This window comes from Chiloscyllium plagiosum, unplaced genomic scaffold, assembly GCF_037043375.1.
Source record: "Chiloscyllium plagiosum isolate Xiang-an unplaced genomic scaffold, Cpla_swu_hap1 HiC_scaffold_14, whole genome shotgun sequence".
Lineage (NCBI taxonomy): Eukaryota > Metazoa > Chordata > Chondrichthyes > Orectolobiformes > Hemiscylliidae > Chiloscyllium > Chiloscyllium plagiosum.
The window spans coordinates 45,469,265-45,496,175 of record NW_028270152.1 but is presented as its reverse complement, the minus strand read 5'-3'; the positions used below and the strand labels follow the sequence as shown (position 1 = coordinate 45,496,175).

The window sequence follows — 26,911 nt, the reverse complement described above, 5'->3', positions numbered from 1 at the left end:
ATGGACGAGGTAAAGGAGCAGGTGTTGCGCCTTCTGCGATTGCATGGGAAGGTGCCATGTGTGATGGGAGAGGTATTAGGTGTGATGGGAAGGAGCCGTGTGTGACGGGAAAGGTGTTAGGTGTGATGGAGGAGTGGACTAGGTTGTCCTGGAGGGAATGATCTCTGCAGAATGCAGACAGGGGGAGGGAAGGGAAGATGTGTTTAGTGGTGGCGTCGTGTTGGAGTGGGCGAAAATGGCGGAGGATTATTCTTTGCATGTGAAGGCTGGTGGGGTGAAAGGTGAGAACAAGAAGGACCCTATCCTTGTTCTGGGAGGAGAGGGAGGGGGTGAGGATCGTGGTGCGGGAGATGGACCGCACGCTATCAAGAGCCCTGTCAACAACTGTAGGTGGGAAGCCACGGTTGGAGAAGGAGCACATATCAAGAGCACCACTTTGGAAAGTGGCCTCATCGGAACAAATGTGGCGGAGGCGAAGGAGCTGAGAGAAAGGGATAGAGTCCTTACAGGACGTAGGGTGAGAACAGCTGTAGTCGAGATAGCTGTGGGAGTCAGTGGGCTTGTAATGGATATTAGTGGATAGATTATTGCGGGAAATGGAGACAGAAAGGTCAAGGAAAGGAAGGCAAGTGACTGAGATGGACCAGGTGAAGGTGATGGAGGGAAGGAAACTGGAAGCGAAGTTTATGAATTTTTCCAGGTCAGGACGAGAGCATGAAGCTGAAATAGTCATCGATGTACCGATAAAGCAGTTGTGGGAGAGGACCCGGGTAGGCCTGGAACAAGAAATGTTCCACATACCCCACGAAAAGGCAGGCATAGCTAGGACCCATGCGGGTACCCATTGCTACACCTTTGATTTGGAGAACATGGGATGAGTTGAAAGAAAAGTTGTTGAGAGAGAGAACAAGTTCAACCAGGCGGAGGAGAGTGGTGGTGGATGGAGATTGTTAGGGCCTCTTTTCGAGAAAGAAGCGAAGAGCTTTCAAGCTGTCTTGGTGTGGGATGGAGGTGTAAAGAGATTGCACATCCATGGTGAATAGAAGGTGGTTAGGGCCTGTGAATTGAAAGCTGTCAATGTGTCGCAAGGCATCAGAGGAATCCCGGATGTAGGTGGGGAGGGAGTGAATCAGAGGAGTGAGGATGGAGTCGAGGTAGGAGGAAATAAGTTCAGTGGGGCAGGAGCATGCTGACACAATGGGCCTGCCAGGACAGTCCTTCTTGTGGATTTTGGGGAGTAGGTAGAAACGGGCTGTCTGGGGTTGGGAGACTAGGAGATTGGAAGCGGTGGTGGGGAGGCACCCGGAGGAAATGAGATCAGTCACGGTGTTGGAGACAATGGCTTAATGCTCAGTGATGTAGTCATGTTCCAGGGGGAGGTAGGAGGAGGAATCTGAGAGTTGGCGCTCAGCGGATCTTTGTCAACCAATCAAATAAAAGGGTAACTTCAAAAGTTACGTTCTGCCATGTGTTCCCTCAGGTCATTAAAAATTTTCTCCTAAATTAATACAAAAAGTACATATTTCACAGTAGCATTGCTGTCTTTATGTACAATTTTTGTACTTTGTATCTTTGTTACATTTCCTTATGAAGGTTTGCAGCTCCCTCAAAAACTTGTTTAGACTTTGCCCATGTGATTTGTTTAGTTGGAGACAGATGGTGCAGCCTGAATATATGGTGCCTAGGACATCTGAGAAGTTCTCATTAGCATGACAAGTACCTGTGAAATGATTCTCTTTAAATCATTTTGAAATGGAAGAAAAATGTTTTCATTCTTTATATTGGGTTTTTGTTTGTAAAGATTACCTATTTCAAGACATATTGTAATTATTTGTCCATTATATGGAACTTTGTTTCCTCAGTAGAGTCAAATTTTGTCAATATTCAGTATTGCATGTCCTTGAATGAAGTTTTCAGTTTATTTCTGAAAACATGGAATGAGAAGTAAATATTGTGGTAGAAATAAAAAAAATGCTATTGTAAGAAGTTCCATTTTTAAAATAGAGGGTTTTAAAGTTCCTCAAAACTAAAATTATCCATTAAGTTAGTTAACTATTTGTATCTATTGTATTTTCAGATGTGAATTACATTGCCACTTAACTGACTGCAAATATGCTCAAATAAGAACAGCTGATAGATTAAGTACATAGTTAGCACTAGAGTATTCAGCTACTTCAGGCAAGGAATTAAAATGACTGCTAGTGATTGTGATGTAGATTACCCAAAGCAGTTTGGAGCACTCAGCCAGATTCTCTCCTCTTTCCATTTCAATACAATTACTGCATGGCTTCAGCATCCATTGCACCACACCAGACCCTTCATGCCACTATGCCTTGAGACTCCCAGATCCGGCTTTAGCTTTAGGAGTGCCCACGCCATATTTCCCCACAGCTTCCATGAATCAAGACCCAAGAAGACTCTCCCATGGTCTTGGACCCAGTGCACAGTCTTGGAACTATTTTTGAAGGATTACTTCATATTCTATTCAAATATCAGCATAAAGGCTCAGTTAGCTTTGAGACGATGAGATTTTTTTCACTCATGATTCAGAACTTTTAAAATTTTCTATGCCAGAGGATCAGTTTATCAACTAGGAGAAAGTGAGGACTGCAGATGCTGGAGATCAGAGCTGAAAAATGAGTTGGTGGAAAAGCGCAGCAGATCAGGCAGCATCCAAGGAGCAGGAGAATCGACGCCTCGGGCATAAGCCCTTCTTCAGGAAGCCCTGAAGAAGGGCTTATGCCCGAAACGTCGATTCTCCTGCTCCTTGGATGCTGCCTGACCTGCTGCGCTTTTCAGGAACACATTTTACAGATCAGTTTATCAATACAATAAAGGCTGTGACAGACAGACTTTTGGCACTAAGGGATCAAAGGCGAAGGTGACAAACTAGATGAGACAGATAATCAGCCACAAACATTTTTAATGGGTCCACAGGGTCTGTTCTTATTCCATTTCTTAAGTGAAAATCAAACCTTGACAAGGGAGATTTCTTCAACTCAGCTAGTAATCCTGAACAGTTCTCAATTCATAATCTTTATTACTATTATAAAATTTAAATGTTTGTGTGATTCTAGCAGAAAATCTTACAAATTATGCTTCATAAAATAGTTCAGTGTAACAGCATATAATGTTTAAAATCACAACATAAATAAAGATGGGAAGACTTTCAATTTATTCACTCATCTACAAAAACAATAATGCTCCCTGCATTGTAGCAGTGTGCCATTTCTCAACTCAGTTCAAACTCAAAAGCCTAAAGATTTCTAGCCTGACTGAAAAATTTAGACCCTTAACACTAGGGATCAGCTTTTCTATCCACTGAGGTTCTGCAAACTGCTGCTCTGCATTATTCGGGGACTGAATGGGTCTGAAGACTCATGAAATTTCCAGCTCGGCTTTTACTGAAGTCAGTAATTGTATAGGATTGCCATCTACTTATACTCAAATTATGGAATGAGTTGGACATATCTCTTTGAGCAGAACAATGCAAACAAGTTAGTAGTGCCTTTTCTGGTGCTACTACCAAAATTGGTATCACCTACAAAACTCAATTGCTCAGCATGAATATTCCATCCACAGTTAACATGACATTCTAAACAGTCAAAGCAATATTGACCAAGTTTCTCCAAATACTGTATTACAGAAATTTCCTTTATGGGAAGCTGCGGTGTCTTGTATGATTCAAAAAATCCAGAACTGCTTTGGTTTAAATGTCTGAAAAAGTTTGGATATTGAAGAGCTCAGCAAAGTACCCAAGCCACTAGTGCCTTGTTAACGATTAGTTAATTTACATCAACCTTTAATGCAGGAACGACGATTGTAGTGGATGAGCTCCATACACAGACTTCATCACACTGTAAAAACATGTCTCTCAGCTAAATGTTGCAATTCATCTGCTTTTTCACTGTAACTGCCATTCTGCATTTCTGAAGATGGAGCTTAAGCTTAGCATTTTTATAGGCTCAATACTTGGTTGCTGACTGAAGTTACTGTGGTTACAAATACAGCAGATGGCCTGCAGCAGTTGAAGATGACAACTCACCACCATCTTCTCAAAGGGAAACCAAGGATGGGCAATAAAAGCTGGCCCAGCCAGTAACATCTGGGTCCCACAAGTGAATTTAAGAGATTTTAATGTTTGAGTGGTTTCCATTTGAGAAGGTGGGACACGTCTTCATCATTCCCAACTCAGTTTTGGTGTCTGCACTTGCAGTATCCCAAGATATCAACTGATGTCTTGAAGATCTGGGCATGGAGTGAATTTCATTCATTGATATCACATGGAGGAAAAAAACTAACTGTAGAGCAGAGTCAAAATAAGTAGCAAGATGTATGGCAATAACAAGAGTTTTTTAGATTAGATTCCCTACAGCATAGAAACAGGCCCTTTGGCCTAACAAGTCCACACCGATCCTCCAAAGAGTAATCCACCCAAATCCATTTCTCTCTGACTAATGCACCTAACACTATGGGCAATTTAGTATGGCCAATTCACCTGACCTGCACATCTTTGGACTGTGGGAGGAAATCCACGCAGACATAGGGAGAACGTGCAAACTCCACACAGACAGTTGCCTGAGGCTGGAATAGAACCCAGGTCCGTGGCACTGTGAGGCAACAGTGCTAGCCACCGTGCTGCCCAGGGTCAAGTTTGGGCGGTTTCCTGGCAGCATTGGTGGCGCCCGAGTCAGCAAGGTCCAGTGAGGACTCATAGATGGAGGAGGAATGGAGCCAACGAGTGGTGACTTTTGCTTCAGTGCCAGCAGTGTGGTGAAGGAGACTCATGCCTGACCACCAGGTGGAGCACGTAAGGACACTTTACTACTTCATTTTATGCCTTCATATTGCATTTTGGTTTATTTTGTGTTTTGAAATGGCACTGACACTATAAAGCACTTTACACTGTATTTTGCAATAAGATACATAAGACCATAAATCAATCAAATCAAATACCCACTCGTGAAAGGTGGTGGACAATCCAAAAAATTCGCCAGAGGAGGCGATTCCACAAATACTCCCATCCTCAGTGGCAGGAAGCCCAACACCCTGTGCTACAAGATCAGCTATGCACCCCGCCAAGCTGTTCCATTAGAGTTACAACACTGGTATTTACCTGACAATATGGAAAGTTACCAAATAGCTGTGCCTTGTACACAACAAAAAAGGACAAATTTAATTCAGCCAATACTGCCTTTCAGTCTACTCTTGACCATCAGTAACATGATGGTAGGAGTTATCAACACTGCCATCAAGCAGCACTTGCTTAGTGAGTACGCTGCTGCTCCCCGACATTCAGGTAGTGGAAGAGGAGTCCTTGAATATTTTGAAGGCAGAATTGGATAAATTCTTGTCAAGTATGCAAAAGAAAGATTGTCGGGCATGGGTGTGAAATATTGAATAATCAGATCATCCATTATTTTATTCATCGGGCAAATGGCATCCACTTGCATCATAACACTTGGGAATGACACAGCAGGCTTGAGGCTTGAATGACCAACTCCTGCTCCATATACTGTAGTCAAATTGCATTGAGCAAAGTGCCAAACAAGAATCTTGTGCCTATAAGGCAAATCTTTGAATTATTCAAACAATCTTGATTAGGCTGACAATTTAACCTTGAGTAGTTTAACTTCTCTAAACAGCAAAGATAAATCTGTGCAACATATACAAAAGCTTAAAATCAAATCAACAGTAACGTAGAAGAAATACACATGGCATATTTTGAGAGTCTAAGCTAAAATACAATTTCATTATGAGCAAAATCTAAACCAACCTCCAGGGGTCATTCTATTACAAAACGATGACACCACTGAACATTAAGCTTAAATAGAATATAAATATATTGATAAAAGTATTATTCAACTCTTTTATGACAAAATTGTTAACAATCACAAGTTTTCTATGTAAGGCATTCTCAAAACTGCTTCTAATTCAGTTCCAAAGACTCCAACAGTGATGTCAAACACAGGCCGCCACGCTGCAAATTGCTTTCTGATATACTGGCTCTTTGTATCGATTCAGAATTGTCAATCAGACAAATGTCATGCAACACCACACACAAAACAGGCTTGGACTCCATCATAGGTATGGAAAAAAATAGTCGACATCCTTTAACATTTTTAATCGAAAGTATCGCAAATCAACAGACTTAGTGCCTAATGGACAAGCTTTAACAAAACAACTGTAAAGTCCAGATGATTACTCAACACTTGTACGATGTTACAAAATTATGGAAGGAGATCTTAAATTGATAGAAAAATAAATTTTTGACTTTAAAGTTCAAGCTGACTTTAAAATGGCTTTAAAAATTATTTTTCTTTAAACGTGAACACTTCTTATATTAAAGACACCTGAAAATGTTAGTGTTCCTTACACTTCATTGACAATTAACAAAATTATGGGAAAATAGCACATCTTCTGGTCAGCAATACTACTGTGTAGGATATTCTGTCAGAGTAAAGTTTTATTGAAGTCAATAAAATAACTTGTGTCTGTAATTCATTCTTGAAGAGGCCATTTTTCATACCACCCAAACCTTTTCTGCTCTTCGTGGTAGTAATTTTTCAAGGGCAAGTAAACTACACAGATGAGATTGCAATAGAACAATGGATACCCAATGTCAGAGCAAAACATATGGGATATCTTGCACAAGGAAAGAAATTACAGGAAATGTCTGTAAATATAAAAATAGAGAAAACACTGCCAAGAAAAATAAACTGGAATTTATATATATTTAAAATGCATTGAGTAAATTTTGAACTCACCATAATGTGCTTGAAAGGCCTGGGGCTTTACAACTTGATTACAATGATTACACATCACCAGATAAAAATCATCATGTGCTGGACAGTGACCAAATATTGGCATATCTGTAAAAAGATAACCAAAATTAAAATGACCTTTTACACTAAAGCTACAAAATGCCTCAATTTCAGAAAGGAAAACATCCAAAATTAAATTGTAAACATCCAAAATCAAGTTACCTTGAAGGAAGAGTCACTTATGTAACTGATTGATCAACAGTATCACTTTTTATGTCAGTTGACATTTTAAGAACAGTTTTACAACTAAACAATTGTCAGGTGAATACTGTAGTAAAGTATTTCAAAACAATTTTTTTGTGATTTTACATTCATATAGCAAAATCAACAAGCACTGAAGACAGAAATTGTGTGGATTCTCCTGAGAATACCTTCTTCAGCCCCTCTGCCAGTAAGCCAGAATTCTAAGAAATTGCTGCTACAAATAACCTCACTAGCACATGACTGCATTATCCAGGTCAAATATTACAAACCGCAATTAAATCTTGGACACATGCAACATCAGATGAATCCAAAACGCTGTGTTGCGTATGCCTGTGAGAAAGTACTGTGTTATAGAATCACTACATTTTGAGAGTACAGAAGGAGGCCATTCGACCCATCATTTAAGAGTAAATCCCAAGATGGAAGCTGAAGGCTGAACTTCAACTTCAGTACACAAAAGAGCTTCAGTTTTGCCAAGTTTAAACAGATCTAAACTCCCCATCGGCAAAAAAAACTCTCCTCGATGCACAGAGACACGTACATCTAAAACATTAACACGGCCAATACTGAATATTTAACCTCAACTAAATACAAGCCTAACTCAGAGAACTAATAATATTTCAGTGATGCAATTTTGCTTACTCATCACAGCAAATACAGCCACAGAAATGAAGTGGTTATAGAATAACTCACCACTTATAGAAGACTGAGCAAAGGGCAAGTGTAAATGGATTTAAATGAAGTGCCGAAAACATGTACTAAATTCAGGCAGGAAGTGATGGCATTGCATTTGATTAAGGAAAATCGTTAAACACATAGTGCGTATTTTATATATTTACTTACACACACACACACAGTGGAAACTGCGAATTAATGACCTTGATTATTAAGATATAAAGCAAGATTCCAAACCAAGGGAAGACATCACATGTTGGCAGTGGATGTAGGAGAGAGGAAAGAGGAGAGGGGAAATGGCCTCAGGAAAGAGAAAGGTGTAAATATTAAAGAGGGGGAAAATGACTGACCGAGTACCATGGAATAAATTCTGGAGCAGGCACACTTTCTTTCAGAACATTCTTAGAAAGGTATGTGACATTCTGGTATAAAGGTATCTGCCTATACTTCAGTAACTCTGGGCATACTAAATGTTCTCCATTACATGATCAGCTATGTATAATGAACAGTAGTATCCCTACCTCTGGACCAGAAGGCTCAGGTTTAAGTCCTACCGACTCCAAAAAATGTGCAGGAACATATCTGGACAGGTTGTTGATTAGAATACCTAACATCAGCAAGCTTTGAAACTAAGCAGTCTAAGTCTGTGACATGCTATTGTAAATAAACTTCAACAGAGGACTCAACAAGAACCAATGCTAAATTACACATGCTCTCACAGAAAACCACAAACTGTATCAATGAGTATGAAAGATGGGGCAGAATTGAGAGGTACTGGAGACACAATAGTATTAGATATTATTCTGGGGCACAGTAACAAGATGGAATTAGCAAAATGTGGATTTATTAGGGACAAGGTTTTTGGGGTAGGGAAATACTGGAAGAGATCTTAAGAGGTGGCAACAGAAGATAGAGAAATGCTCCCCACGGAGAGCAATAGACACATTTGTTGGCTATTGGTTTTTCAAATCAGTTTTCCTTTATACTGTTTCAGCACCTTGGAACTTAAAGCCAAATTCAATGGAGCAGTTGGGAATTCAGAGACTGTAGCTTTTATTAGGGGAAGAATCAGCAGTAGGAAGTGTAAAAAAGACACCGACATTTGGAATGGAAGGTCAACATCACTTATCCTTTAAACTGCTAAACTGAAAGAAAGGAAAGGAAACATTTGCAACATTTACAGGAAGTGTATACCATACACAAAACTACAAAAGATACAATCATACACTATACTGAGATAGAGTAGGGGGAAGGGGCATCTCAACATTTCATGAGCAAAACACAGGGCTGCTAGAAATCAAGCAAAATGCGAGAAATATCTGGTAGATGAAGCAACATCTGTGAAGAAATAGTTAAAATTTCAGGTTGTTGAGTTCTAACAAAAAGATTATCAATCTGAAATGCCAAATATTCTCTCTCTCAAGGGATGCGGTCTCATCTAACTTTTTCCAGTGTTTTTGACCTCATGTACATTAGAGAGAAGATAGATGTTCAGCACAACATTAATGCTATGATTGAATTCAGTCTGCAGAGATTCAAAAAAAAAGACTCTTTATGATGCTGTGGCAATGGCCCTACATCTAGGCCAGAAGGCCTGTTTGAGTCCAACCTGCTCCAAAAGTGGGCCGTAAAATGTCTGAACCAAAAAGTAAGCTTTATTTATGTGCAAGCAATGAACTGTTAATAGTACAGGGTGCAGCATGTAAACAAGTACCAGAAATCTCACATTTTAATCCCTGTACCCAAGGTGTACATTAGGTTGCACTTCATTTTATATCTTTTAGCACCATTCGACCAAGATTTCTTTAATTTGGTGGGATTTATATGCCCCCCCACGACCAACTTCTTCAGAGTTTATAATTTCAGTCTCTGTCAAAGGCAGTTCTCTGGTATCTTATGCTAAATAGTTTTCACAAATGAGCCAAGTATCAACAGACATCATAGCTGAGCCTGATCCCATCCTTAGCCACACAAAGCACACATAATTGAAAAATGGACGAGAGGAACTCTAACACAAAAGATAAAGTGAACAGAAGAGGCCAGCAAATTCTAATTAAAACTCAGTTCACTGAAAGATGTAGTGAAACTTGAATGGGCTCAGAAAAGATTTACAAGGATGTTGCCAGGGTTGGAGGATTTGAGCTACAGGAAGAGGCTGAACAGGCTGGGGCTGTTTTCCCTGGAGTGTTGGCGACCTTATAGAGGTTTACAAAATCATGAGGGGCATGGATAGGATAAATAGACAAAATCTTTTTCCTGGGGTGGGGAGGAAGTTCGGAACTAGAGGGTATAGGTTTAAGGTGACAGGGGAAGATAAAAAAGGGACCTAAGGGGTAACTTTTTCACGCAGAGGATGGCACGTGTATGGAATGAACTGCCAGAAGAACATTTAAAAGGCATTTGGATGAGTATATGAATAGGAAGGGTTTGGAGGGATATGGGTCAGGTGCTGGCAGGCGGGACTAGATTGGGTTGGGATATCTGGTCGGCATGGATGGGTTGGATGGAAGGGTCTGTTTCCATGCTGTACATCTCCATGACTCTAAGTACAGCAGTTTATTTTAAGGTCAGGGAAAAAAAAACTGGTATTGCATAAAAAAAGTTGAGTTTATTTTAAAATTGGCTTTCTCCACAAAGCCTGATATTGGAACATGCAATGTAATTGAAGCAGCGTGACACCATTCAGAACAATGCAACCCACTTGATTGGCAACACATCCACTTCTTTTGCCCTGAAGCTCAGCAACAATAATGTGTGCATCATACGCAAGATGCACTGCAGAAACTTCCCAAGGCTCCTTGGACAGTACCTTCCAAGTTCAACTACTACCGCAACGGCAGCAGATACATGGGAACACAGTGACCTACAAGTTTCCTGCTAAGCTGCTCACTATTCTGACTTGGAATAGTATCACTGCTTCTTTAGTGTTGCTGGGTCAAAATCCTGAAACTTCCTCCTTAATGGTATTCTGGGTCTATCTGAGAAAGTGTATAAGATATGAGCAGGTAGGGAAAGAGTTAAGTTTCAGGTTGCTTGACAAAGGCTTCAGCTAGCATGACTTTGACCAGATAAGTATAGTAATAAACAATGAGGTGCTGGAGACAAGGGTAGTGGGTAGAGGTGAAGAACATCTGTTGTGTAATGCCCGTTAACGAGGTGAGGAACATCTATTGTGCAATGCCAGATGGCTTAATCTTTACTGTTGATGCTCTGGATTGTAACAGTCACCCAATCAATATAGATGTTGCCTTATTTGGATACTGTAAGTGACGATGTAATTCCTTAAGAACCTGCCACCCAAGAAAAGACCAAGAACACGTGTTTTTGTGCACATGGGCGATTGCTCTCTTTCCAGGGTCCAGAATAATGAAGAGCCATACTGTGTCTGAGCGTTTGCTTCAATTGATATGGGAACGGGGCGACAATATTGGCGAGCCAGGTCGGAGCCCAAACAAACAGTTGCGATTGGACTGTGTCAGCGATCGCCCGAAACACCAGTATCTCAAGACGGATGTTCCCACAAGATTTTAAACTTTGGTCCCCCTAGATATTCTTGTGTCAGAAACAGTCCCCTTGCTCAATCGCTTTCTATTCTAGGTACTCCTCGATCTGTAATTAGTTCAGTCAAGAGATAGTTTCATAAATGTGCTGACAAACAGGGGTTCGAGTCCCCTGGATTTATTGGGTTTTGAGTCCCTAGATATATAGAGTAAGAAAAGGAGCTCAGGTCCCTGTGAGAAATGGGGTTAAAGTCCCCTAGGCAAAAGGGGTCTGGATTCCTCTAGTGGCGAGGTTTGCGGCTTGGAGCATTAAAAAAAAGTTAGAAACCAGGAACTTGAAAGAAAATAAACAAACAAAATTTGGTACTTCTTAAAGTTATCACCTATATACCCCACACCTCCCCTTCTAAGTACTTTTAGAATAGCATGGCATCACTGGGAAAAGGGGGAGAAAGTGGAACCGGTCTGTTCGGATCCTGACAGTGAAGTGCATTGACTGCCAGGGAAGCTTTGTCTGGGGTTCTGTTGTGGGATTCTGAGTTTCTGGGCTGTGTCTTTATTCTGGGGGAGGGGATGGCTTGGACTGCGGCACTGCGTGATCCACTGTGAGGGCTTTTTCTTTTTATAAGTGTAATTTCATCAAGAGGATGCAAAAAACAAAAAGACAAATGCTGGAATTAAAAGTTGCACTAATACTTCGCTCAAAAAGGATGTTTCAGTGTAAGTTGTGCCATGCTAAGAGTGTTTGATATTTAAATATTTTGGTTTGTTAAAATACGGTTCAGAAAATCCTTTCAAGTGACTGTTTTGCTTTATTTAAATTAGGATCTCAATTCAGTGTGTTTTGTGGACTCTGTAATAGGGAAGATTTTGTTTTTACATTAATATTATTCCCTTTATAAAATTATCAAACATGTAACCTTAAAACAACTTGATTGAGGGCCTTGAGCCGCTGAGTTGTTTGAAATTTGACAATGCCTGCTTAAAAAAATTGGGTCAGTGATCATGCTTTAGCCACATAAGTGCATTGTATTAAAATATCTTCTTGCGAAGACTCGGCATTAAAAAAAAAGTGCATTTTAATTTTGATGTTATTGCGAGATTTTAGAGAACGTTAGGACTTGAGGTTGAGCTGTTTAAGTTTTGTTAATTATTGTTAGGATTTCATCTGCCTCCTTCATATTGAAAATTCAAAGAATGTTGATCTCTACCAAAGCTGTACATTACTGGTTTGTAACCACTGTAATTCTGAATGTTTTATTTGGGAAGTTTCATTTAGAGAACATTTTAATATATTCTGTATTTGTTTCCCATGAATATTTGAGATTTAAATCTGAACTGAACCTGCCTCTTCAATGGCTAAAGCATAGGAAACATTTTGTTGTTTTCTTGCTGTTCCAGATTTTTGAAATACTTTTCCTGACAGTTTTCAGATTAGCCAAATATTAATTTGTCAAAGGAAAATAATTTTTGAATAACCTGAATGGGGTCCCCAAGGGTTTGGGTTTAGGATCATTGATTGTTGTTTATAAGTGAGTGAACTGTTTAGGCAGTACAATTTAGAAGTTTATGCATTGCATAAAACTTGATAATGTCATAAATAGTGAACTGAGTAACAGACTTCAAGGCAACTAAGAATGCTGAAACAGGCAGACAATTTAGTGTAGTTAAATGTGTGACTGTCTTCATACTGATACCCACCTTGGCAAGGAGGGAATAAGAGGGAAAATGCAAAGTTACTTTCAGCAGCTAACAGTCTCTAGAGTTTCTCCATTCACAGGTAAAGCACGCCTTCGGACCACCACCCAACCCTCCACAACCTGATCCAACAGTCACGAGCATGAAAAGTGAAGAAGCTAACAACAGTGAAGAGGCGGTCCATATGCTTTTTGTCAGTGGCTTTCCTGTGGACACAGAAAGAAGATAAAGCTCACGTAGTTCAATCATTTAAAGGAAATGATGGTTCACTGATTAAGATACCATCAAGACAGCCAGTTGGCTTTGTACATTTGACAGCAGAGCGGGAGCAGAAGCAAAGAGTGCTGTGTTCACCTACCCTGCTGCTGCGCTTTATGCTCTGATGCGCTGGTATCCTCCATCTGAAGCACCTCCACAAGGATAGAAATCTCATCAGTTTTGTTCAGTATTTAACTGCCCTCATCTAAGAATTCTGTGGAGTGATGCAGAAGGACAGACTGGATTTTGTTTCCAGGTTGGACTTTACTGAAAGAGAATTTAGATAACTGGCTTGTTTCCACTCAACTTGGAGAGGGTGGAGTGGTCACTGAGGACTATGAATTTAAGAACTTCACTGGTGAACTTTTTTTCTCCCCCATGTGGGAGGGCCCTGCAGATTCTATCTACTGCATGGAGTAGTAATCTTTGTTATTATAATCATTGTATGTTGTGTGTCAATAATGTGCTTAAGTACTGGCAGTAAAATTCTCATGAAGGAGGTGGCAGTGTCATCTCGGTAGTTATCATGAAATGATAAGGGAATGAGAAAGTGTATAAGATATGAGCAGGTAGGGGAACAGTTACATTTCGGGTTGCGTGAGAAAGGCTTCAGCGAGCATGACTTTGACCAGATAAGTATAGTAATAAACAATGAGGTGCTGGAGACAAGGGTAGTGGGTTATTGAGGTGAAGACCATCCATTGTGTAATGCCCGTTAACGAGGTGAGGAACATCTATTGTGCAATACCAGATGGCTTAATCTTTACTGTTGATGCTCTGGATTGTAACAGTCACCCAATCAATATAGATGTTGCCTTATTTGGATGCTGCTCCCTGTAAGTGACGATGTAATTCCTTAAGAACCTGCCAACCGAGAGAAGACCAAGAACACGTGTCTTTGTGCACATGGGCGATCAGTCTCTTTCCAGGGCTCGGAATAATGAAGAAGGAGGTAGAGCCACACTGTTTCTGAGCATTTGCTTTGGCTGATATGGGAATGGGGTGACATGACATATCTATAGTAAATGGGCTGCAGTGGTTCAACAGCAGCTCATCACTATCTTCTAGATAACAAGGAATGGGCAACAAATAGTGGCCTAGCCAGTGATATCGTTATTTCATTAAAGTAGGGTTTTGAAAATTGTAATAAATGCCATAAGCTGCACAATGAATTTGTCCCTAGGTTCAGACTGCTTATTTATCTGTCACAGAAAGCAAAACCTTGCCCCGAGACCTCTTGACTCTCCATCTTTTTCTAGTTTCTCCATCTCAATCTCATATTAGAAAAGCTATCAGCATGGCAATCAGGGTTACCCTTCTTTCTAAATGCTCCACAAAAATCCCTAAACACTTGCAAATAACATTCTCCTTGACAGTAATGGTGGTGCAGAAGAAAGTGAGGACTGCAGATGCTGGAGATCAGTCAAAAAGTGTGGCGCTGGAAAAGCATAGCAGGTCAGGCAGCATCTGAGGAGCAGGACAGTCGACGTTTGAGTAATGGTGGTTCATCAACCCTTGTGGACATATTCTCCAGTTTATTCCTACCCTTACTTGGTTACACATATACCTATACAGAGTATTTCCAGAAACAACTGCTTTTCCTGCCCCCTTACCTTAGTTTTCCTCATTCAAAAGGTGATAGAATCCATGGTCATTAGGTCAATTTCATTACATATAATGATGGTATCTCACCCTCAATCTCTGTGCTCCCCCTCCCCTCCCCAGCTCAAAAAGTGAACCAAGTACCCGAGTCCATAGCCACCTGTCACAAAGATGACCTGATTCTATAGCATTGCCAGTAAGTGACCTATCACAATCATGGGCCTGTGCTTAGCTAGCTCAGTTGGCAGAGACCTAGCCTCAACTTCAGGTTCAACCCCATTTTGAGCAATTAGTGTTTGGGAGCCCTTTGGCTCAGATCATTCGAAAGCTTGTTTGTGATGCTCAGTGAAATGAACAGCACAGGTTCAATTCCCAAATCAGCTGAGATCACCATGAAAGCCCCCATCCTCTCAACCTTGCTCCTCAGTTTAAAACATTCCTCTAGTCTTCTAACAAGACAGCAACCTATGGGCAACCGTGGCAACTTTCACTTCTAATCTTCTAAATAAGAACTGAATTTCAGACAGGAAAGATGGCACACTGCCCTGGGCATCAGCAGGAAGTGTACTTGGCACCTATTCAGTTTCAAATCCATTTGTCACTCTTTCAGCCTTTTTAAAAAAAAAACCTGACTACTTCTCTCTACAGATCCTGTCAGACATGCTGAGCTTCTTTAGAACTTTGGTTTCATTGACGACCCCAATATTTTGTTGAGGACTGACAAATTACAGTTTAAATAAATTCTCAAAACATAATGGGTTTAAAGCAAACTTTATTCAAAATATAGTCTTTTGCATTGCTAAAATTAAAGCTATTAGGTAGCTTTCAGTCCTGTTCAACCTGGTTGGCTTAAATTGAACAAGTAGCCTAACAGTTTGAGGGTTCAAAAATCAGCCAGCCAGCCAGCCAAGACATAAAGCTTGAAAATTATGGCTGACAGCACGAAAGGATCTGATCGGTGATCATCTATGCTCAAGACTGTACATTTTAGCTGAAAAATGTGTTGCTGGAAAAGCGCAGCAGGTCAGGCAGCATCCAAGGAGAATCGACATTTCGGGCATAAGCCCTTCTTCAGGAATCTGTACATTTTAGACAATTTTTGAAAAGGAACGGTTGAGAAGCTAACCAAAGGCTCATCTACCACAAATGGTAGAGATAACTAAATGGTTCAAGAATGAAGTATGACTAAAACTTACTTTCTTTTAATTAAAATGAAAGATGGGTTTTCAGCAGCAGGTTGCCATATTTGTAGCAGCTCACTCACAGGATGCTGAGACTACTGTTCAATCTCCTAATCATGTAGAACCTCTTGCTGCTATTAGAGAAATGTTCAGTTCCTTTTCTAAGTTAGACCATAAAATACAAAGAATACACGGTGCTTCATTTTTAAATAAAAGCAATGTATCTAAGAATCAGCACTTTCACCAAAAAAAGGATTGATTTAGAAGTCAAATTAAAGTTTGAAAATAATATTAGCATATTAAATCCTTCAGAATTACTAGGAATGTGATAGAACCCACACACGAGAGACTGAATTTTAGGAATGTTACTGAAATTGAGAAATGTCAATAACAGTTTAAAAAGTCAAACAAACTTAATGCGCTGGGCATAGTGACTATCCTTTCCTGCAAACTTTTTTTAAACAACCTTGCAATTCAGTAGTATTGAAAAACAAAGAAAACCTGATTTGAAGAGTCTCTCATCAGAAACACTGGAGTGCTTACAGACTATGAAACAAAGGTGGAAAATGGATCAGTAGTGAAAACAGAAACTAAAGATGAAATACTTTCAGAACACAACGCTGTAGTATGCAGTTTCTGGAGCCAGTGACCGCTGCGTGCCCGCGCAGAACACAGCCAGAGATCATTGCGTGGCCACGTAAAACATAAGAAATAGTCCTTTGCAGGTTTTTGTTGTACATATCATCCAGATTATAAAACTGCTGTACCTGTTGTTCAGGGAGACAAGGCATGGTCAAGTCCCATGGTTAGGGTCAGAATCACGCTGCCCCTCCCAAAAGCTTTTGATTTAATAAATTTGATTGACTTGCTTCTAAACGCGTTTCATTAATTTTACAACAACAAATTGGCGCTGCAATCAGGGCGCTGTTCACTGTCCCGGATAGAATCGCCACCTTCCCGGAGACAGGGCACAATACTCGGACAAAAGCAGGTCAAACTACAGAATCTGTTGATGTGCAAACAGTGAAGGAGAGAATGCCTGTTGTGTGCCCTCTGAGTTGAATCATACTTAGATGCCAGTGTGATTGTTCCTGCTGGAGATAAAGGCCTGGATTAAATAAGCGGGATACAGGGAAATGATGACTTCCTAAAATAGTTACGCCGGACTCCAATAAGAACAACTCCAGGTGAGAAGCGGCCAGTGGGAAAACACGCAGCAATCATGGCCGATGGGTAAAAGCAATCAACCTACAGAAGATCTGAGAGTATAAATCTATCAGTGTTAGGGCAGGACAGGAAGATCAATGGGGACCCCAGAGTCTCATTAACCAGTATTTGATAGACAGACATTCACTCATTAGATAGATGTGACAGAGTGGGTGGGATTTGTCTCAGACCAGACATCAACAGCAGAATTGGCTCATGGCTGAAAAGACAGAAGACCAAGAAAATAGGTGTCCTTTTGGTCCATCAACTGGCTGGCCTCATAGGTCAGACTTCTGAATCCACAAAGAAATAGACGGAGGAAAAACAAATGCTTCAATCCTGACTAAGGAAACTGGAAAAGAAAAAATCAGTTCCTGGAGGATAGTCAGTGGGGGGGATCATTGCTACCTTATAATGCCGAGGAGGGCGTGGTCGCATCCGCTGAACAGTTGGTCGACCTTCCTGAGGAAATTAACTCGCCCCGGTAACACGCAGTGGGGAAGGAGCTAACGCAAATGCAAAATATAAGCCGTTTACACCAGGTGAATTGCAGCAGATCTTAGCTTCCCTAGATCGCTTACAGCCCCGCAGTAATAACGCAAAGGTTTGGGCGGAATCAGATACATTTAAGGGATATTCACCAACTGGTCCAGGCTGCATGCGCTCAGGACAAGTGGCAGTTAATATCTGACAGGTCTGACATAGCCGATGATGCACAGCAACAAAGTCAAGATTATAGGAGAGGCAGATGGAGCCAGGGCACCCCAATTAAAACAGGTATTGATGATCAGCAGGAGTCCTTCAGCACATTTCAGGCCGAAATCCAGCGTGTTCTGGGGAAAGTGCCTACCAATTGGGCAAAAATAACACACACTAAACAAAACGGGGAGGGCGCCTCCAAATATGGGGAATTACTTTTTTGGGTCTACTAAGAATGCCCAGGGATTCCCCACTCAGACTGTTCTGACAGGGCATTCATTCAGGCCTTCAAGGATGGACTGTCTCCCACATACCAGGTGGGTTCTAAAAATGGGGGTCATCATTCTCCAAGTTGTGACGCCCTGGTACAATGGGCAACAGATGTTAAGGAGGACACAGGAGGAAAGCCTCCAGTGCGTGTAAAGCAGGAAAACCTAGACGTTGTCACAATGACAAAATCCAGACCCGCATATCACAATTGTGGCAAGACGAGCCATTTTGTCCGGGTCTGTAGGGGGAGGTAACAGAACAATGGGAAGCCCACTTGTGTCTGTTAGTACTGTTTCAAAAGGGGCCACTGTGAAGACACTTTTTGGGAAAAACACAAACCAACAAACAGAGAATGCATCGGAATGACGTTAGGCAGCCCCCATGGGCACAGATGATAAGGTGGGAAGGATCTCCGTACCTGAACTGGTAGGGGGCTGACAGTGTGAGGGGCTAGTGGACATGGAAGTCTCCATATCTATTACTGACCTACCCCAGCCCACAACTAACAAAATGATTTATGTGAAGGGGATTAATGGACAGCAAATCGCTGCATACTTGAGTGAGACCACTCTAGTAGAAATCAATAATGAGATTTTAAGTAAAAATAATGAAGGGACCATTATGAGAAATGATTTAATGAAGGACTACAAAGTCCTTATAGACTGTGGGAAGGGTGAATTAATCTGGCCTCCTCCCAATAGCAGAAAGGAAAAAATGGAGACTTATGCGAGCCACTTTGCATTGTCCAAGTTGCCTCCTCTATGGGATGCAATTGGCAGCTAGAGGATAATTGCTTTGGTGCCATCTGTACCTCCATCGCAGGGGTATGGGTGGAGATGAAATTAGATGCAGGCTTGATTAAAATTGATCCCACAGTCATGGAGGGTCCAGAATACAAGCAGCACTGCCAATACCCCATAAAACCTGAAACCAGAAAGGCGGTTGTGGAAGTTTTGAAAGGATTAGTGGAGAGGGGTATTCTCTGAGACACTACGAGCACTACTAATTCCCCCACATGACCGCTCAGTAAACCTGACAGAAGTCACTGTCTCACAATTGATTATACAGCACTAAACAGGGTTATTCCTAAATTACACCCTATAGTCGCCAGTCCATCCACAATCATAAATGGACAAAATCTTTACTGCACTGGATATTGCGAATGGATTCTGGTCTATCCCCCTCCATCGTGACTCCCAAGATAAGTTTGCATTGACCGTTGGGGATAAACAGTATATTTGGACCAGACGTCCCCAGGGATTCCATAATAGTCCAGCCATCTTTCACTATGTAATGAGTGAGGTACTCAGGGAGATTGACCTGCCCCCTAGCAGTACAATTCTCCAATATGCCGATGGCATCACCCTGGCTTCTGAATCCAAACCAAAATATCAGGAGGCTCTATACTTAGTCCTGAAGCATTTGCAGGACAGAGGGCTAAAAGCCAGCCCAAAGAAAGCTCAAACTGGGAAAACTAGAGTTCTCTACTTGGGACATTTATGTTCCCAAAGCATGAAAGAAATGCCTCCGGACAAGACGACAGCTATACAACAGCTATACATTCCTATGACAGTCCGTGGTGTGACAAAGGTCTTGGGTTTGTTTAATTACCAGGAATTTTATCCTCGAGTTTGCCAAAGTTGTTAAGCCCATACAACGATTGACAAAAGGGGCTAAACCTGCAAGGGACCCTATTGACTGGTGACCAGAGCAAGACGACTCCGAGAGAAAACTGAAAGCAGAGTTAATGTCAGCACTGGGACTGGGATTACCAGATGCTAGTAAAGACTTCCACATTTATTGCAACAAAGAGGGAGATTTTTAAACTCAGCTCCATGGCGACACACAGCAACCTGTGGGGTACTACTCTACTGCTGAGGGTCCCGTAGTCAACGGCTTGCCCAGATGTTTAGCTGCTTTAGACTGTGCCATGTGGATAGTGAGGGTCAGTAAACCTATTGTGATGATAGGGAATATAGTCTTGCACATCAAACACACCCCCACAGAAATATTAAATACGGGAAATTTTCGCATGGCTGCAGTGTTGAAGGCCAAGGCCCATCAGAGGGAACCAGATAAACAGAATCCCGACTGGCACATTAAGGGGAACCAGGCTGCTGACAAAGCTGCTCAGAGACAGAAAACATCCATCCTTTGTCTGCCATCTCTGCTGAGAATGACCATACCATAAGCATTACCCTACTCCATGCTGATACCCCTGCAGTAGAATGGGGCATCAGGCACGCCCAAAGGGGCCTGGGAGTGTGTACAGATAGATTTTACAGGACTCTTCCCCAAACCCTTGGGAAGACATATTGCCTTGAGATTATTGACCAATTTACCAGGTGGGTCCAGGTTTACCCTACCCAGAACTGCTCAGCTAACACTGTGGCAAGAATTTTAGCTGTGGTGGTGATTCCCACCACAGTGGAGGGGGTACCGTCCCAGATTGACTCCAACCAGGGTACCCATTTTACTGGAAGAGTTGTAAAAACCATACGTCAGATGATGGGCATTAAAACAGAAATTTCACAGACCCTACCATCCACAAAGTTCTGGCATGGTGGAGCGAATGAACAGAACTCTTAAACTTCCCTTGCTAAGGCCATGCAGGACTCTGACAAATGCTAGACTGAGGGCCTGCCTGCTATACTCATGGGACTCACAAGCCGATCGACTAGTTTGACCCCTTATGGGCGGATTATAGGTAGGGCAATGCAACTACCTGAGTTCATTATCATCAGGTGCCGATGTTGGCCCTCTCTGTGATAAATAGGTTCCTATGTGCTCGAACTGAGCGCCAAGCTGAAGGAGATGCGCAAAACATTTAGGGTCAAACAGGACGGGTGGGATGAACAGAGGCTATTAGAGGATTGTCCAGAGGTCCCATCGGCAGGTAGTAAGGTAATGGTTAATACTTTACCCGCTAAACCTTGCTTCTCGAAGTGGAATGGACCCTATGAGGTTATTAGCGGTGACATGTGCACCTGTATTGACATGCGAGGGAAGGGGTTCCGAAAACACTGGTCACTACTGAAGAAATATACAGACACCAGTTGATGATCCTCATCCTCTGTGTTTTTTTCAGTCTGACTCTTCTCGAGGCCTGCTGATGTCATGTGTGTGTAAGCGGTTGTTGTGAACAGACCAAGAGCGCGGGCTGTTGTGAGTGGGTGGTATAGCCTTTGGACTATTGTATAACTGTTTGGTAAGCTCTGGGATGTTTGTTTACTTTTGCCATCGCTCCAACCACAAGGGATGAACTCAGATTTCTCCAGTTTCCTCATTTCCCCTGCCCCCACCTTGTCTCAGTCCCAACCCTCGAACTCAGCACCACCTTCCTAACCTGCAATCTTCTTCCTGACCTCTCCGCCCCCACCCCCACTCCAGCCTATCAGCCTCACCTTAACCTCCTTCCACCTATCGCATTTCCAACACCCCTCCCCCAAGTCCCTCCTCCCTACCTTTTATCTTAGCCCCACCTTTCCTCATTCCTGAAGAAGGGCTCATGCCCGAAACGTCGATTCTCCTGCTCCTTGGATGCTGCCTGACCTGCTGTGCTTTTCCAGCAACACATTTTCAACTCTGATCTCCAGCAGCTGCAGTCCGCACTTTCTCCTAAGAAGAACATGGGGCCCACGCAGTCATTTGGGCTCCGCTGACGCCTCAGCTAAATATATGGATATATCATTGATAAACGTACAGACCTGTATATATGAATGATAAATTCTGATCTCTGTATGCAAATGTTTACCTATGTATGGCATGACCAACTGTACAGACCATCAAATTATTTTATGAATAAAGTATATTTTTCAACTTAAAAAAAAGTTAACAGAAAGAAGCCCATAATACTTTCGTGGGGATACAGAGAATTTATATATTGAAAAAATATTGAAGGCTAACAAAAAGTTCAAGAGACACTCTTGGACAGCATACGATACAAAAAAAAAGTAGTCAATAAGTCAGAGAGTTTAGTTAAACTGAACTACCAGAGGGATGTCAGACATGAGGGTTATGAAAACTAAAACAGAGCTTGTCTGATGGATTAAAAAAAGGAAATCTTACATAAAATAGCTAAGCTAACAGGAGAAAAGATCAGGATTAGCTAAGGTCCTAAAAATATTTTAGGGCTCTACTGAGTGCAAATGAGTGCTGAGGGTACTGGTCAGCTGCCAGGTTTATTCACTTTTAGAAAGAGGTTTTCAAACAAACCCAGATAATTAGTTTAAGGTTACTGGTAGAAAATAGGACAATCCTTAAATGGTTAAATTATTGCATATCTACACTAAAGGAACAAAAAAAATTTTTTTTTAGATTAGATTAGATTACAGTGTGGAAACAGGCCCTTCGGCCCAACAAGTCCACACCGACCCGCCGAAGTGAAACCCACCCATACCCCTACATTTACCCATTACCTAACACTACGGGCAATTTAGTATGGCCAATTCACCTGACCCTGCACATCTTTGGACTGTGGGAGGAAACCGGAGCACCCGGAGGAAACCCACACAGACACGGGGAGAACGTGCAAACTCCACACAGTCAGTCGCCTGAGTCGGGAATTGAACCCGGGTCTCTGGCGCTGCGAGGCAGCAGTGCTAACCACTGTGCCACCGTGCCGCCCACAAAATTGAAGTCTGTATAGCAGCTTCTAAATGATCAAACATAAATCCCAGGTTTTGAGGAGCTGACAACACTTGAAAATGTAATGGATGTAGCGTACATGGACTTGAAAGATCAAAAGAGATGATTAAAAGACGTAGATTTACACGGAAGTGAGCAGTGAAAAATTAAATGCAAATCAACACTTTCTCATGCACTGAAGCTTATTTGGAGCCGCATGGAGTTTTGATTCTGAGTACCTGTTAATTGGATATGTTGATATTTGGGATGGAGGCGGAGAGATACTGAAATCTCAATTTTAAAAAAATGCAACTACTGACTTATAAAGCCAAAATGAAGCCAAGGATAGTGGCAAAGATGGAATGCTTAAAACAATGGTAATTGGAATTCCATGTCAGTAAGCATGTGATGAAACATTTTGATAGTCCAAAAGGGATCAGTGCTGTTGAATAGCAAGATATCAGAGTATTAGAATTTAGGTCCAAAAGGCATTATAGGCAGCACTTTGGGCTGACAAGGTTATAAAAATTGTTAATAGAATTTCAAGTTTTATTACCTCTTGACAGTTTCTGCATCATGCAAACCTTTGGCCATTGGTATTACTATTAGGCTCTACACCATTGAAATGAAAGAAATTTTAGAAAGATGACAACACAGATTCAGGTACGAGTCAAGACAGAGGCAGATTTTAAAATAACACACATTAAAGCACATTATAGGCCAAGAGTTTAAAACTACAAAATAATAAGATAGAAACTGATTTTTTTCGCACTGAAGCTGTGGAGTCACTTGAAAGATTAGTGGCCAAATCAGAAACTGGCAGAATTCAAGAGTATACAGAATAAGTGAATGCACAAAATTTAATTGAAATGTGGGAGTAAAATGGGCACATTTGTTCAAATGGCTAATAATCACCAGTCTTGTTACACCAAAGGCCCTAATTTCATGTTGACATGCATGACAGTATAAAATCGTGGTGCATGTATGCTTGTGCTCAGTAATCCCTTGGAACAAGGGTGACAAGTTCATGACTAGAACCTGCATGTGGCTGGAAAGGCAGCAGTTAGACTCTTTTGTGCTGACCAGGAAAAGCTACTGTTCTTGCTGCCTGTTACACATGTATAGGCACGATTTCCACATTTGATAAAATCACCTGTCTGGCCATGTTACAATTCACCATGACATTCCAAGATGGCACCTGAATTCACCATATGGACACTGTCACTGTGCCACAAGACTATCTTTACATTTTGGCACAAAACTTGCAAATCATGAGATCTTGGGAGCACCACAGCAGACAACTCAGAACACTAAAGAAACTCAGGGAGGTCTAGCAGCATCCGTGGAGAGCGAAACAGAGTTAAATGTATCAAGTCTGGTATGATTCTTCTTCAGAACAATCTTGCTTTTACATCCATCACAGGCAGTTCTGAAGTAGTCATACCTGACTTAAAATGATAATTCTGTTTCGCTCTCCACAGATGCTGCCAAACCTGCTGAGTTTCACCAGTGTTGTTTATTACAAATTTCCAGCACCATCAGTACCTTGCCTAAACTTTTTTTTCTAAATATAAAGAACCATTTAATAACTAGTAAACATGTGCAGCATGGTGGCAGTGGTGGTTAGCACTGCTGCCTCAGCGTCAGAGACCCGGGTTCAATTTCCGCCTCAGGCAACTGTCTGTGTGGAGTTTGCACGTTCTCTCCCAGTGTCTGCGTGGGTTTCCTCCGAGTGCTCCGGTTTCCTCCTACAGTCCAAAAATGTGCAGGATAGGTGAAGTGGACATGCAAAATTGTCCATAGTGTTAGGTCATAGAGTCATAGAGATGTACAGCATGCAAACAGACCCTTCGGTCCAACCCGTCCATGTCGACCAGATATCCCAACCCAATCTAGTCTCACCTGCCAGCACCCGGCCCATATCCCTCCAAACCCTTCCTATTCATATACCCATCCAAATGCCTCTTAAATGTTGCAATTGTACCAGCCTCCACCACTTCCTCCGGCAGCTCATTCCATACATGTACCACCCTCTGCATGAAAAAGTTGCCCCTTAGGTCTCTTTGATATCTTTCCCCTCTCACCCTAAACCTATGCACTCTAGTTCTGGACTCCCTTACCCCAGGGAAAAGATTTTGCCTATTTATCCTATCCATGCTCCTCATACTTTTGCAAACCTCTAAGGTCACCCCTCAGCCTCCGACACTCCAGGGAAAACAGCCCCAGCCTGTTCAGCCTCTCCCTGTAGCTAAGATCCTCCAACCACGGCAACATCCTTGTCAATCTTTTCTGAACCCTTTCAAGTTTCACAATATCTTTCCAATAGGAAGGAGACCAGAATTGCATGCAATATTCCAACAGTGGCCTAACCAATGTCCTGTACAGCCGCAACATGACCTCCCAACTCCTGTACTCAATACACTGACCAATAAAGGAAAGCATACCAAACGCCTTCTTCACTATCCTATCTACCTGCGACTCCACATTCAAGGAGCTATGAACTTGCATTTCAAGGTCTCTTTGTTCAACAACACTCCCTAGGACCTTACCATTAAGGTGTATAAGTCCTGCTAAGATTTGCTTTCCCAAAATGCAGCACCTCGCATTTATCTGAATTAAACTCCATCTGCTACATCTCAGCCCATTGGCCCATCTGGTCAAGATCCTGTTGTAATCTGAGGTAACCCTCTTCGCTGTCCACTACACCTCCAATTTTGGTGTCATTTGCAAACTTACTACCTGTACCTCTTATGCTCGCATCCAAATCATTTATGTAAATGACAAAAAGTAGAAGGCACAGCACCGATCCTTGTGGCACTCCACTGGTCACAGGCCTCCAGTCTGAAAAACAATCCTCCACCACCACCCTCTGTCTTCTACCTTTGAGCCAGTTCTGTATCCAAATGGCTAGTTCTCCCTGTACTCTGAGATCTAACCTTGATAATCAGTCTCCCATGTTGAACGCCTTACTGAAGTCCATATAGATCACATCTACTGCTCTGCCCTCATCAATCATCTTTGTTACTTTATCAAAAAACTCAATGAAGTTTGTGAGATATGATTTCCCACGCACAAAGCCATGTTGACTATCCCTAATCAGTCTTTGCCTTTCCAAATACATATACATTCTGTCCCTCAGGATTCCCTCCAACAACTTGCCCACCACCAAGGTCAGGCTCACTGGTCTATTGTTCCCTGGCTTGTCCTTACCACCTTTCTTAAACAGTAGCACCACGTTTGCCAACCTCCAGTCTTCCGGCACCTCACCTATGACACCTCGATGATACAAATATCTCAGGAAGAGGCCCAGCAATCTCTTCTCTAGCTTCCCACAGAGTTCTAGGGTACACCTGATCAGGTCCTGGGGATTTATCCACCTTTAACCGTTTCAAGACATCCAGCACTTCCTCCTCTGTAATATGGACATTTTGCAAGATGTCACCATCTATTTCCCTACAGTCTATATCTTCCATATGCTTTTCCACAGTAAACACTGATGCAAAATATTCATTTAGTATCTCCCCCATTTTCTGTGGCTCCACACAAAGGCCGCCTTGCTGATCTTTGAGGGGCCCTATTCTCTCCCTAGTTCCCCTTTTGTCCTTAATATATTTGTAAAACCCCTTTGGATTCTCCTTAATTCTGCTTGCCAAAGCTATCTCATGTCCCCGTTTTGCCCTCCTGATTTCCCTCTTAAGTCTACTCCTACTGCCTTTATACTCTTCTCAGCATTCACTCGAGCTATCCTGTCTGTACCTGACATATGCTTCCTTCTTTTTCTGAATCAAACCCTCAATTTCTTTAGTCATCCAGCATTCCCTATACCTACCAGCGCTCCCTTTCACCCTGACAGGAATATACTTTCTCCGGATTCTTGTTATCTCATTTCTGAAGGTTTCCCATTTTCCAGCCGTCCCTTTACCTGCGAACATCTGCCTCCAATCAGCTTTTGAAAGTTCTTGACTAATACCGTCAAAATTGGCCTTTCTCCAATTTAGAACTTCAACTTTTAGATTTGGTCTATCCTTTTCCATCACTATTTTAAAACAAATAGAATTATGGTCGCTGGCCCCAAAGTGCTCCCCCACTGAGACCTCAGTCACCTGCCCTGCCTTATTTCCCAAGAGGAGAAATTGAGGTCTGCAGATGCTGGAGATCAAAGTTGAAA

At 41.9% G+C, this 26,911-nt stretch overlaps 1 protein-coding gene across 2 annotated transcripts in view; it reads right to left on the bottom strand.

Moving 5' to 3' along the window:
• The window catches only part of atxn7 (ataxin 7), a 141,359-nt gene that overhangs the window by 48,109 nt on the left and 66,339 nt on the right, over positions 1-26,911 (bottom strand). For both annotated transcript variants that reach the window (XM_043708266.2, XM_087994408.1), the window contains one exon: positions 6,768-6,872. In XM_043708266.2, the coding sequence (XP_043564201.1) occupies positions 6,768-6,872 (105 nt within the window). The remainder of the gene's footprint in view (positions 1-6,767; positions 6,873-26,911) is intronic.